The sequence below is a fragment of the Condylura cristata genome, unplaced genomic scaffold, assembly GCF_000260355.1.
Source record: "Condylura cristata isolate star-nosed mole 26May11 unplaced genomic scaffold, ConCri1.0 scaffold00005, whole genome shotgun sequence".
Taxonomy (NCBI): domain Eukaryota; kingdom Metazoa; phylum Chordata; class Mammalia; order Eulipotyphla; family Talpidae; genus Condylura; species Condylura cristata.
This window is the reverse complement of record NW_004567106.1, coordinates 30,265,253-30,279,560: the sequence shown is the minus strand read 5'-3', so window position 1 is coordinate 30,279,560 and position 14,308 is coordinate 30,265,253. Positions and strand designations below refer to the sequence as shown.

The window sequence follows — 14,308 nt, the reverse complement described above, 5'->3', positions numbered from 1 at the left end:
CCACCCTCCTTCTGCTCCAGAATTAAAGATGACTCCCACCACCACATTGAAGCTGCTCAGAATCCCTATCCCTCTCTCTAACCCTATTCCACTGGGCCCGAGTGTCCTTATGAGGGACAGGACCCCATATCCCTCAAAGGAATTCTGGGATGAGTTGGTGTCCAACCCTGAGGCCAGGGATCCTGGAAGCAGGCAGTGGGTGCCCCTCCGACTGGGTCCCCAGGAAGGCCCTGATCTCTCAGGCCCAGAGATGCCTGTGAAGACAGTGCCAAAAGTTGAAAAATACCACAGGAAGCCTGTATGACTTTACATGCTATTTTCCTTTATTTATTAACGTATAATGAAATTCCAATGCCAAAACAGACATATATGCAGAGCAGAGAGAAGCAGGGTCCTGGTACACAGCAGCCAGCATGGGGCGGGGAGTGGACTGCACCCCTCCCTCCAGCAAGACCCTGACCCCTCCTGGTCCCTGGTCACTGCCCTGGCAAAACACTCAGAAGTTGGGAATGAGGAGTCAGTCTCACAATCCAGGGTGTAGTCAGAGACGTGACTTTGGCCACGAGTCCCGGCCACATCATCACCTAACTCTGGGACCGTTGGCCTCAGTTTCCTTATCTATAAGTGGACTAGAAGTCCCTGGTAGAGAATGGAGAAGGGACTGTGAGGCTGTGATGGGCCACTGACAGGCAAGAACCTCCTGACCGCCTCATTGCCTTTAGATTTTCCCAGTTTTCCTCACCATGGTGGGTCTGAGTCCAGAGATACCTGCACCAGCCATGGTAGAATTGACAGGCTCTGTAGATAACAACCTCCAAGCAGACTCTGCTCCGAACTGCCCTTGGGACACAGCAGTAGCTACCTCACAGGTCAAGGTGAACTGTTCCAGGTAAATGAGGAAAGGCTATGTCCTCAGGAATAAGGGGTGAAATCTGCTTATTCTCCCCCCTTGGATTAGTGGGGGAAATCTCCCAAGGTGTCCAGCAAGTGTGTCCACTTCCCCAGGCCACGCTGCAACAGAACCACTTGTCTTCAGGTCTGGGCTTCAGACAACTAACTGCCCTTAATAAACACACCCCTGGATCATGGTGACCTGTGTCTGCATGAGCAGGAGGAAGTGGCAGACTGAGGAACGAGCAAGATAATGCAGTGATAGGAGGAAAAGACTAAACAGAAGTGAATAAAGCAACAGGGTACACCTTCCTCACTCTCCAAATAACCTTCATTCTGCAACAGCAGACCCCAGTTGGCAAAGACACTGCACAGGGATCAGCCCTGCACCCCAGGTTTGGGAAATTTCAATGACTGGACTGTTGCTCTCTGCTTTGTAACGTGTGCGCTGCATTCGTGTGTATGCACAGGTACAGTCGTGTACCTGGGGAAAACCCGGCCAGCTGGAAGCAGCAGCACTGGTCAGGTGCATATCTTCCAGAACCCAAGGTGTGGCTAGCTCACAGAATCCTAGAGAGGGGCCTCCAGCTTTCCCCTATCCCTGTCTCCTTATGGATGGGGGGCACTAAGGCCAGAAGGATGGGCAGCCCAAGACCATGAACAAGTCCAAGGTGGGGCTGCCCAGAAGCAGCCCAAACTGCAAGGCTGAATCTTATCTGTCACTTGCCTTATCACGGCAGGCTTGGAGTCTCTTCCCCTCAAAGTGCCCTGAAGGGCAAGGGCAAAGTGCATGTTATTAGAAAGAGGGGGTGTCACACCCATGGGCACAAAGCAATAATGGTGGAACCCCAGGCACCTGTGGCAGGTGAGTTGGTGAGCAACTTTGGGATGAGGGGGGACTTTCTGGCATAGCTCCCGTCACACTCTGAGGGGACAACTTAGCAGGGTGGGTCCCTCTCTTTCACCTCCTCTGTGTCTTCAAGGGAGTGGGTGATCGGTAAATCTTGGTCCCCAGGAAGCCCTAAGGCCAGGAAACAGAGAAAGAGAAAGAAAGTGATAGAAATAGTCCCAAATCAGGCTTGACCTCACAGGTCCTGCGGATCTTTGGGAAGTGACTTTGGCCAGCTTGTCAGAGTGTCTACAATATGGATTTCACCCCTCCCCACCTCTGCCCGCCCCTGCCCCCCACCCCCCACGTCGATGCCCAGGGCCAAGCCCTCATCTATTTGGGCTTCATCTCCACCCTGGAGTTGACTTCATCGGCATCCAAGTCGTATTCCTCCACCTGGCCGCTGGTCCACACCTTCATCCGATCTGTGAGGTCGCTGCTGCGCGGGGCCAGGATGAAGTCGTAGATGAGCACGGCCAGGGCTCCCCCGATGAATGGCCCCACCCAGAAAACCTAGGAGCAGAACATGCTCAGAGGACATCTGGGTGAAAGCCCCAGCCCTCAGCTCCCTGCCCACCCCCCTCAGAATGATTTCTCTCCCACTTATGCCTGGACAGAGTCAGGCAGACTGTAACCCCAACATCCTGATTCCGGTGCCTCCCAGAACTAGCCCAGGAGGCCAGGACACTAGTAGCAAACATCTTGCCTTGGTGTAGTCCAGTTCCACGTGGTCAGACCAGCCCCTCTTGAGGGGTGACCACTGCCCCCTCCCCAAGTCTGCAAGAGCCCCAAAGAGTCTAGTGTGATAAAGCGTTTACCTGGAACAGAAACATCAACAGTAAGAACATCTCCATCCACTGAGCTGACGGGTACCAGGGCCAAGGGCCTCCTTCCCCCCAGCAAGCTGTGGTGGAGGTTGGTAGGTGCCACCACATCCCCCTTTATAGTTCAGAAAACGGAGGTATGGAGAGGCCAGCATCCTGTCCAAGGTCAGGCTCATCAGGACAGTGGCAGAGCCAGGATTTGGAAGTCAGCCTCAGCCCGCTGCTGGGACAAGCTGAAGTACGTCTGAACTGGGAGGACAGATGCCTGGCCCCTTCATCTCAGTTTCCCACTTCCTCTGCCCTGGCTGTTGCCCTGATATTCTCTCCTGGGAAAGAGAGCTGCAAGGTGGGGTCAGGCTGAAGCCCTACCACCACCTCCACGGGGTGCCTGGATCACCTTACCCAGTGGTCCTTGAAGTTGTGAGTGATCACTGAGGAGCCAAAGGACCGTGCAGGGTTAATACCGCAGCCAGTGTAGTCAATCTGGGAGCAGGAAGGGGTGAGTGGGCAGACGGGGCAGCCAAACACCGGAGATGGAGAAGAGAGAGACACACAGAAAGTGAAAACACAGAAAAGAAATTGAGGTAAAGCAAAAAGGTGATAATCAGACCCAGAAGGAGACCGTGACCTTAGAAAATGGTCAGGAGTTCCCTCTGCTTCCCTCTTCTGCTCAGACCCTGCTCCAGCCCCCACAACTGTTCCCCTTACTCCATAGCATGAGCCCTGTCATGGTCACCGCTGACCCAGGGCCCACAATCCTGCCCTTCCCACCCCACAGGGAAGGCCCCCTACTCACCGCCAGCAGGTGGCCCAGGGCCACAGAGAAGCCAATAGCGAGGGGGCCCGAGCCCCCGAGGTCCCGCCGCCTGCGGTCGGTGGTGGCCAGCACACACAGCACCAGCTGCAGGGTGCCAATGATCTCGATGCCCAGACCTTGGCCAGAGTTCACACCGGGAGCCAACTGTAGGGAATGGGGTGGTAAGGTGCAGGGGCAGTGAGCGGGCAGTCTGTGATGGTGGCCCAGGCCCCCCAGGCCAGGTCAAAGGCCAGACCCTTAGCACCTTCAGGCCCCTGACTGGGTCCAGAGGGGACCCAGCCTCCCTCCCAAGCTCAGCCCCTTCTACCTGCCTAGGCCAGCAGTGCTCCTCCTCAAGACCAGAGAAGCAAATGTGGGGGCGGGGAGGGAAGGAAGGGAGGGCGTGGAGGGGTTATGGACATCCAGCCACAGGCAGGCCTGCATGCCCTGAGGGACAGCGCCATAGGTGAGGGGCCAGTCTCAGACAGGGAAATTGTCACTGATTCTCTCAGGAAAAAAAGGAGGATTTTGCTTCATACACCAAAAGTCCAGAGCATTCCACCTCATCCCCTGGGGAATATGCAACTCCCCAAGCTGGGAAAATTTCTCCTCAGGGCTGGCCCCAGGTCCCAGAGGCCCTCTCTGCTTTGCGCCTATCCCTGGGCTGCCTCCCCCTCTGTCTCCTTCCCTACCTCTGCCGTCTCTCCATCATTCCCCAGGTTGAGTGTGTCTCTCCCATCCATCTCTTCTTGGCCCTACCCTGCCTGTCTACCTCCTGACCTGCCCCCTCCCTCTCCCTGGCCACGTCACCCCACCACCACCGTCTGGCTGCCTCTTGCTCCTGGGCCACTTTTAGAAACATGACTCATGGAAAAAAGAGGGAATGGGAGTTGCTGTGAGGTCACTGGAGCTCTCCCCCTGCAGCTGCACCAGGGAGCCCCCACCCCAAGGAGCCCCTGTATCTCCTGTGGGGTCCCAGGAGCCAAGTGTCTCCACACAGGGAGCTGGGCCGTGTCAGAAAAGTCCCACTTGCAAAGATGTCCGGATGTGGCCATGTAGCAGTCAAGGAACTGCACAGATTCGCAGGCACGGCTGCTATCTCCCAAGAAGCCTGAACTTAAAAGTCTCACCCTAAAGGTGAAGGTGTCTCCAAGGCTAAAGGGCATTTTGCAAAATCCTAAGAAAGGGGCACTCCTGCAGAGCTATTCTCAACCGCACCCCAAAGCCATCTTGCAAGAACAATCCTCTTCCCGCCTTTGTGTGCAGCCCTGGGTCACAGGGAAAATGACTCACATCCCCTCCCCTGGTTACAGTCCCAGTTCTGGGTCCTTCCTGGAGACCCTCAGGTGTGGTCTCTCAGCCCTTGGAGCAAGCCCAGTCTTCTGCCCCCTCCAAGATGGGGTTGTAGAGGAGGGCTCTGAGTTAAGATCTTCATTCTCCTACTTATTGTCATAGGAATGTGGCCTTTCCCCTCTTTGGTCCTCGGTTTTTCCATCTGTAAAACAGATCTAATTTGCCTTGAGTGAGTGAGCAGAGCTTCAGGGGAATGGCCACTGTCCAGGGCCTTTGGAAAAGCTTGAAGAGGCAGGAGGAATCAGGATGGCGTTTCTGGCTTTGTTCTGGTTCGTTGTCATCTTATCCCAGAAATGGGGGAACAGTAGAAGGAGTATGGAAATGGGCGTGAGTCCTGCCTGGGCTCCACTTAGTGAGGCTGGTGAGGCCAGACAGGCTTACACACATGCCCATCACCCTCACGCTTGCTGGATCCTGAGTCTGAGCGCTTGGGGTGTTCAGGACTCCTCCCCCTGCTCTACTTTGCTCCCAAGAGTCAACTGAATTGCTAGCTGGCAGGAGTCCTAACACCAGTACTTCCATGCTGGTTTACGCAGCCATCACCCCAAGTTGCTCCTGCCTCACATGCCTACGCTGTTCTTCTCACACACCGGTCTAAGAGGATTCATCTCCTTCCCCAGTACTTAACCGGGTCCGAGCAGCCCAGCTCCTGCCTGCCCCAAAGCACTGCTTTTCATGTCAAGTGAGCAAGCTGAGGACCTAACACCTGCAACACCTGCCCAGAGCGCTGAGTCCACGGGGAGGGAGAAGTCAGCTGTCCTAGGAACTCCTGGATGCACCCCTACCTGATTGTTCAGAATCCTTAACTCAAAAAAACAAAGGGGGTTGGTATCCTCCTCCTTTTAATACCCACCATCACCACCTCCAGGAAGTCCCCCCTAATTACATCAGTGAGGTGTGGACACCTCCCCCTTGACCACTAAAGAACTTGAATTATTTACGTCTAGAAAAACATGTTCCTTAAAAACTGGAGGGTGTAGTTAGAGGTCTGTTGAAACTTTGTCCAGGAAACAACAGGTAAAAGTTCAAAACACATGTTACTTTTTACCAACCATTAAATTTCAAACAATTGTTTAAACAGGGCCAATCCCAGGTGTGGTCACTTATTGAAAAAACACATTTGTTTGCATATCCCCACATAGTTCTGCCCAGTTCAGGTCATATATTTCAATGATTAAGGCCAAAAAAATAAAATAAAATAAATAAAAAGGAAATCAATTTTGTAAATACAGAGATAAACAACAGAAAACTCCACACAGTTAATCTGAAGCAACAGGAAGGCACACTTTCTCCATTTGCAAATCAAGCCAATTGAAGGTCACTCTCAAATTTAGACTTCATGACCTCGAAGGATGGCTGAAGTCACCATCCATCATACTCACTAAAACTGCCTGTGACTCTTACAAGGTGCATCCTCTCAGGAGCTCAGAACCCCTGACCTGGAACGTGAGACCTTCCCATCATCCTGCCCTAGTCTTGGACGAGACACTCGCTTTGTGGCAACAGAATTGGTGGAGAATACTAATTTTCTAGAATTCTCATCCTTTCTAGAGGCAACCTACCTCCAGGGAAGCTCTCTGGATCCGAACGTGGCTTATTTGCTTTGGAGCTGGGAGGCCGTGGGCCACATTAATCTCTGTGAGCCTTCCAGGGAAGCCTGTGAAGGGTGCTGTCCAGTGATGGATGAAGAGGCAGAGGTCCAGGGAAGAGACCGTAAAGCCAGGGTCCTTGCCTCGGGGTTACGGGCCAAGACACGGTACCCGCAAGTCCAGCCAAGGGACCTGGCTGTTCCTAGCCTGAACTGGTGAGCTGGCAGAAGATGGCTTTATAGCTGCCAGCATATTCCAGGTGCCAGAGGGATACAGCATGATCTCTCAGGGAATGGACCTCAAGTTCTCCCTGCTTCCTCTGAGAGACTGGCCAGGTGACTTCCAAGGCCTGGACACGCTGGTCCCCCACCCTTGGGGACCAGCAGGCTCCAGAGCCAAATGTGACGATGGCTATGAACATCTGCTCTCAAAGAACAGGAGACAGAGACGCCAAGGCCTGTCCCACTCACCCACCACCTTCAAGATTCAGTTCTTGCAGTGAGGATACCTCTGTGGGTCTCCATGTCTCCCCACCTTGCGCTCATCCATGTGTCTTTGTGGATGGTGGCTGCAGTATACATGGGAAGTCACATCCATCCAAGCCTGACTCCCTGCTTTTCTTTTCCATTAGACAGTAACAGGTTTGTCATATAATAGTTACATGGAAAGTCTCAACCAAACAATATAGCCTAAAAATAAATTACTCAGGCCCTCTCTGGTGGCGCAGCAGGATAAAGCACTGCACTAAGAAGCTGAAACCACTTCCGCATGAGTTCGATTCCCGCCTGCCCTGGAGGTGACCACATGGCGTGGCAGACCTCTCCTGACCCGCCCACTGCTCCCCTCAGCAGTGTACTTCGTCGATCTGCCTGTTCTGCTCCCACTCTTCTCTGGTGAAGTCTTTCACCACCTCTGAGTCTCTGGCCTGTACCCCAGTTCTGTATGTACAAATAAATAAAATCTTTAAAAAATAAATAAATTACTCAAAAATTGACAGAATTACAAGGAGAATCTGATCAATCCACTACTGAGTGAAAGGTCTTTTCTTAGAAACTGATGAAATAAAGCCATCAAAAAATATTCCTAGCACAAAAAGGGAGGGTTTGAACCACACGACCGACAAACTTGATCTAAGGAAAATGTGAAAAACTCTACATCCTGAAATCTGAGAACACTCACTCTTGTGGTCATTCAGATGAACCGGCCATTAACTGGCCAGGCACATCTCAACATGTCTGAGGTGCGGCGGCCTTTCCAGGTATGTCACCGTGTCCCTGTGTGTTGCTCACCCACTCACAAGTGCCATTGCCCGAGGGGGTGGGGGTGGCGGTGAAAGAAAGGAGCTTCCCCCCACCTTGAGTAACAGAAGGAGCAGCAGTTCTCAAAGGACCTTTTCTTTACTCCAGAAATCATTTCATCTTCCTGATAAGAAACAATACACAAAGCCACAGCTTCCTCCTTTTCTCCCTCCTTCTTTACTTCAGGGCAGCCCCCAGCTTCCTGCCATGGAAAGAAAGAGGTTCTACTGAGAAGCCTCCATCCCACCCTCCTGCGATCCCAGGGCCCCAGTAGACCCAGGCTTCACAATGAGTCATGAGCCAGCCATGTGCCTTGAGCCAGCCATGAGTGTGTGTGAGCATATATGGATGCTGGAGCAGCAGAAATACCAAGGGCTGGGAGGCAGGAGGTTGGGCTGTGGTCTGGCAGTGCCGTGATCTAGTATGCACCTTAAAAAGTCTCCATGACTTTCTGGGCCTCAGTATCGTCCTCGTCAAAATGGAAACCTTGGCCAGATTCTAGCCCCAGATATCTAGAGTTCCTCCCTGCCTGAAAGGGTCCTGTTCCCCGACCCAAGATCCATGGTCATTCTTGCCAGGCCCCTGAACACAGGATTCCCTTCCACGAGGCCTTCTGAGCCTCCCGACTCCACATGGTACAAAACCTGTTACGGGCACTCCAACCCACCCCACTGTTCTTGTCAGAGGGCTGCAGCGCAGACTGCCTGCCTGCCTCCACTTGCTTGCCCCTAGTGACTCACAGCAGCCACTTTTCAATTAAAAAATAATCCTCTTTACACAGAGCAGACATCGGCCTCTCGAGATTTCCTCACGGTGGATTTGAAGTCACTGGAAAGAATGCTTAGTGGGAGTGGGACATTTCCAGTCTTTTATGTTGGAGTTTCAGTGCCAGGCTGTGTTTACCTACCTGAATTAGTTCCTTGAGTGTGAGAGGGCACTTAGCCCCCTGGAGGCCACCATGGTCAAGAGACCCCTCTAATCCCAGGAATGAGGCCCTGGCTAGAGGGACCTGCCCATATCTAGGGAAGTGTGGGCTCAGCCCCCACCAGTTGGGAGACTCCAGACCAGTGGTGCTTCCAGGGGACAAGGACTATGGTCCAGAGAGTCTCTGCTCACAAGAGCACAGGCGCCTTCTGTCACAAGGAGAGAAGCACACATGATGGGAAGGCCTTGAGCTCATGCTGAAGGAACCCTGATGGGTGGGGCCCTAGCAAAAGTGGGGAACACTAGCTGCCCTCCTGACTCAGGCTGGGCATGGCATTGGCCTGCAATGAGCTAATGGCTCAAGATGTGAGGGGGCTGGGCCTTCAGGGGCACTGGCAAGACCATGGCAAGTCCCCGCAGACAGAAGCACCTCACAGGTTCTGACCCCTATCAGAGCATTGTCACTCCAGATGAAGTTTCCTAGGGGAGTCTTGGTTAGGACCAGGTGTCCAGGTAGACAACATGGGGCCAGCAGGGCTGCTGTAACAGGAGAAACAGGCTCAGAACTTTCCATGGTGAGGGAAGTCTCCACCACAAAGATCCTGCCTCTCTGTGCCCTCCCCACTTCATCTGGTTCAGGCTGGAAGCAGTAATTATATGTCCCAGCTGTGGCACAACCACTCAGCCCCCAGCTCCTCCCTGCCAGCTGGGCTGGGCTGGGCTGGGCCTTTGGAAAACTCTGGCTCCCCTTTCTCCAGCTCACCCCAAACTCTGGAGAAGGCAGGAGGGGCCCTGAAGCCTGGAAAACCAGGCAAGGGGGAAAGTTTAGGCCTGAGGTCAGGGCCCTGATGCAGCAGATGAATCCCTCCCAAGTGGCCTCATTCAGGCCCTGAATGAGCAGGGCTGAGATAAGACTCCCAAAGAAGGAGCCTAAGAGCTTTGGGCGGGCTCAGCTCCCAGTGCCCACTCACAGTCAGACACTGAATCCTGAGCCCTCATCACCTTCCAGAGCCTCTCTTTCCAACAAGACTCATGCCCCCACTGGTCACATCCCATGATTCCCAGGCCACAATCTCCCATGGCCCCTTGCCCCACATACTGCCTGGAGGCCCCTTCCTGGCAGTGTGTCCACATTCAGGTTCACGTGGCATCTCTCTGAAACCTTCCTGCCCCTCCCTAACTCAGGGTCAGAGTTATTCTCTGACACCTCTTATCATACCTGCCTCCTGCCCCTTATCATGGGCAGCTGTGCCAGAGCCTGGTCTTATCTTGCCCAGGACCATGGGAGACCCAGGGCAGGGAGCTGGTGACTCAGTCTGAAACTGTCTCTGTCCTGTCTGCTGCATGTGTGGCGAGCCAGTCAGAGGAAGAGCCAGGCCAGCAAGGGCCAGGACTCCAGGTTCACAAGCATCTTCTTCTGCCCATACCCAGCCACACCCTGCTGGGTCCCTATTCCAGGATGGAACCTAGAGTCATTCAGGATAGTTGGCTGCGTGATGTCACACAGTGTATGGGACTGGCTAAAGTATGGCACCAACCTGGGGCCCGTCAAAAACCCCTCGGTCAAAATTGGGGTTTGACTCTTCGAACTAGTTGAGATCCGACAGGCCGGAAAGAGCCCCAGGTCCAATCCAGGGCGTATCCCAGTCCCTGATTCAGTGAGGAGAAAGTTGTCCTTGGGGGACATCCCCTGACTCACCCCAACCACTTCCTGCCATTTCTTTCCCGATTTTTTTGGAAGTCTCCATGACAACGACTTACTCCACCCCAGCTTGGGGCCGGGTGGGGCTTAGGGCCCAAGGGACTAGGGGAGCCTCCCCCCAGGGCCCGGAGGAAAAAGTGTGTCACCTTCTGTGTATACACATCCCTGCCCCTCTTGAGGCCACTTCAGATCCCAGGTGCAGGGTGTGACAGGGGCTCTTGGCAAGGACAATTTTGCCATTTGTCAGCCTAGAACTTGTGCTTCTGGGCCTCAAACAGGCATTATGTGGACAGGGCAATTCCCCCCACTGCACGCGCCCGCACACACACACACACACACACAATGCACGGTGCCCTTATGTTCAGCACGGCCCGAGGGTTCCTCTTAGCTAAACCCTCCTGGGAAGAGTGATAAACTCAAGTCAACAAAGTCCTGGTGGTTTGGGCGTGGCCAAGAGATATCAAGAGACTTGGAACCCCTCTTGTAACCTCAGGGTTCTCAGTGCCAAGGGAACAAGTCAGTGGACAATAACACTTGAAACTAATGTGTCTGCCTCTCAGGCTGTGGCTGGGTCCCCACGTTAGGCTGCCCCCCTTTTCTCACTTGTAGTCTGCCCAACCCATCTGTCAGGGTGACGCTGGAATAAGGAAGCCAGAGAAGGGGAGGACAGCTGGACAGACCTTGCAGGTCAACTTGGCACCACAGGGGCAGGGGTGCTGAGTTAGGGAGCTCAGTAACCTTGTGAAGGGACCAGGAGGCCTGGGGCCTCTACAATCCCACCGCCCCCCGCCACGCCCAGTCAGGCGCAAGCCCAGTACGCTCTTGCGCCTCTGCCGAGGGCACTCTCTGCGGTCACCCGGCTCTTGACCCTCTGGAAACACTGAGGCTGGGAGGGACACGGCTGTTAAAGCATGTTGCTTATAGCCATAGTCACACATCTTCCCGACTAAAGTCCAACATAAACTCCAGGCAGCAGGGCTAATCTTCAATCTGGCGCCCGGTGTGCTTGGCCCCACTGGGAGGCCAGGCGAAGCGTCACTGTGACACAGAGGTGCTAATCCTCCCCCGGCAGGGTTGTGCCCTCTGACCAGACCTTACCAAGCCTTCCCCCAGCTGCAGCATCATGACCTGAACTCTGGCTGGGAAGCGAGGGCCCAATTGCTATTATCACCCACTGCCGTCTCTGAGGAGCCCCCGCTGGCTCCCTTCTGTGTCCACGCCAGCCTGCCCTGCTCCCTGCCTGCCTCATGACTCCACATTTGATTCCTCCACTGCTCCTCGGCCTCTCTTACCCGTGAGGGCACCCCTCCTGCACACCAAGCTGGAGACAGATTCTCAGGCCAAATGCCCCTCCTGCTTGTGGCCCAGGCCAGGTCTGAGTTTGCACTTGGCTGAGGGGCTGGAAAAGCCCCGGTCTGCAACAGTAGGCAACTGCCGCCAACGGCCAATTAGCTGTGCTGTGCAGTCCAGGAGGAATTCTTTAGGCAGCTGCCACCCAGTCACCAACATCTGCTTATCATTAGTGCCCCCCCCAGGCGGCCCCACTTAGGCATAACAGTGGGCACATGCAGGTACACATTCCCCCCCACACACACTCACAACCGCACATGTGCTCCCAGACACACTCAGAAACAGACACATGCGGAGGACGGCTCGCACAGCCTCGGAGACCCGTGCCGGTGTCCACACGCCCACACCCCTTTGCGCACCCAAACACATCCACCACACTGCTCAGTGCCGGCGACAAGGAGTGGAGCCTGCAGCCCGAGGGCTGCCAGCCCGGCCCCCACCCACACTGAGATCCAGGACAGCCGCCTGCAAAGCCCAGTATCGCAGCCCTATCTTTGCCCAGTCCCTCGGGGCGGAGGAGCAGCAGGGACATTTTCCTTGAAGGCAATTTTTCTGGGGACCTGTGTGAGTATAGGGGCTTCCTGGAGCTCTGGGTGGACTCCCCTCATGGCAATCTGGGTCACAGCCGTCAGGGCGAGCTGCACACAGGCGGAGTACTGGGTCCGGCTGGCTGGGGACACTGAGCAGAGTCTCCCCAGGGTCCAAGCTACAGGAGAAGGGAGCTGGCTGCACAGGCAGAGAGCTGAGGGGTGGGGGGAGCCCAGAAACTACAGCAGGGGGTGAGCGACTGCTAGCCAAATGTCTGCGGCCCCCAGAGTTTATTCCCCACAATAGAAGCCCACCGGGGACATTGGCAAGATTATAACTAGCTTCCCACAGTGCCTGGCAAAAATCAGGCTCTGGACCGCAGGCATAGCTGAGTTCCAAGCCCAGCTCCACATAACCTCCAGCAACCTCTGGTTTCTCACTATCCCCATCTGCACAATGGGTGGAGGGTGAGGCTGGGGTGACAGAGCACTGCCCGGAGTTCCCCAAGGCCAGGCCAAAGCACTCACCTCGTTCCGGCCGAGTGAGTTTTCAGGCAGGGCGGAGGTGATGCCCGAGAGGATGGCGGTGCCCACAATGGCCCCTACGCACTGGGCGATGATGTACATGAGGGCCCTGAGGATGCTGATCTGGCAGCTGAGCAGCAGCCCCAGCGTGACGGCAGGGTTGAGGTGGGCACCGCTGATGTGGCCCACACTCTGGGCCAGCGTGGCGATGCTCAGCCCGAAGGCCAGTGACACCTTCACGTTATCCTGGGACGCACCTGCCGTCTGGTTGTTCTTCACTGGGTACTGGAAGCCCAGGGCTGAGCCGATGCTGATGAAGACGAAGAGGATCATGGCCAGAAACTCGGCCACCACTCCCCTCCAAAAAAGCTTCTTCTTGAACTCGCTGGCCATGCTGGCAGGGGGCTTGGCTTGAGACGGCTGCCTGGTGCCTGACTCCCTCCAAGAGCTGAGCCACAGCCCGGGCTGGGCCTATTTATAGGGCCCAGGGGGGAAGCGAGGAGGGGGGAGCACAAAGAGAGGAAGGCCTCTCCTGCTCCTGGCCCGCCCCACACGGCACGGGCCTCCTCTCCGCGATGGATGCAGACACAGCTCTGCTGTCCGCCTGCCAACTTTTTTCCCTTCCTCCTCTCCCCCCTCCCTCCCTCCCTCCGCCCTCAGCCCTGCCCAGCCCGAGGAGGCAGGCAGGAGGCAACCACTGCTCTAATAGGCTTTGGGAAATTCTTCCAAGTTGACCCCACTCAGGGGGCCAGAGAAATCCAGGTGTCCCCGCCCTGTGTGCAAAGCTCAGGGGCTGCCCGAGGACAGAGCCAGGCACTCCGGATGGGGCGGGGTGAGGGGACTGGACTCGACGGGTGGACGTTGCCCTCCCTGGAGGCAGGCACCATGACCCTGCTGGCCTGTCATCCCATCCCACCCCTCAGCAGTGCTAGTCTGGAGTCCACAGGTCCAGGCTTCACTCAGGCAGTCTGAGCCCTCTGACCCCCTAGCCCAGGCCTGCCTTTCACCCTGGGGATGTCCCACAGCCCCCTGCCCGATGGGCCAGGCCTCATGTGAAGGGGCACAGAGACAACAGAAGTTTGTCTGTGGGCCACACTCTACTCTGTGGTCAAGGGCAGGCTTGAGACAGGCAAGAATGTTGGAAAGACCAGATTCCGGAGACCTGGATGCTTCTGGAAAAATCTGAACCAGTGGGTTGAAGGGCAGGTGGAGAAAGATGAGGAGAGTTTCAGAATTTTTTTTTTCTCAGATACAGGCAAGCGGGGAAGTAGACCAAGTGGCAGCCTGAGCTGGAGACTGGAAGCCCAGGAGGAAGGGTGAGGCAGACTGACAAGGGAAGGGGAGAGGAGACAGACAGACACGGAGAGGAAGGAGGACAGAGGAAGAGGACAGTCCAATCAGCACAACAGGAGACGTGGAAGAGACAGATTTCCAGGAGGAGACGTTGAGGCAGGCAGGACAGAGAGAAGCCAGACAGCGCACAAAGGAAACATGATCTGGAAGCGGGAGACAGGGCTGATGTAGGCACATGAAGGAAAAAGGGGACATGGGTGAAGCAAGGGGAGATGAGGGTACCAGCAACTCCTCTAAGAAGGGGGGGGCATAAGCCTGGTTCTGAGAGCTCCCTCTCCCTGTAGTCT

At 55.3% G+C, this 14,308-nt stretch overlaps 1 protein-coding gene across 1 annotated transcript; it reads right to left on the bottom strand.

Annotated features, from left to right (window-relative positions):
• Positions 1–301: 301 nt before the first annotated feature.
• AQP1 (aquaporin 1 (Colton blood group)) lies at positions 302–13,223 on the bottom strand. Its single transcript, XM_004676828.2, has 4 exons — positions 12,672–13,223; positions 3,401–3,565; positions 3,007–3,087; positions 302–2,293 (listed from the first exon to the last, which is right to left on the bottom strand). The coding sequence occupies exons 1-4, from the start codon at positions 13,059–13,061 to the stop codon at positions 2,114–2,116; spliced, it is 816 nt and encodes a 271-aa protein (XP_004676885.1). The 5' UTR covers positions 13,062–13,223; the 3' UTR covers positions 302–2,113.
• Between the last annotated feature and the right edge of the window lie 1,085 nt (positions 13,224–14,308).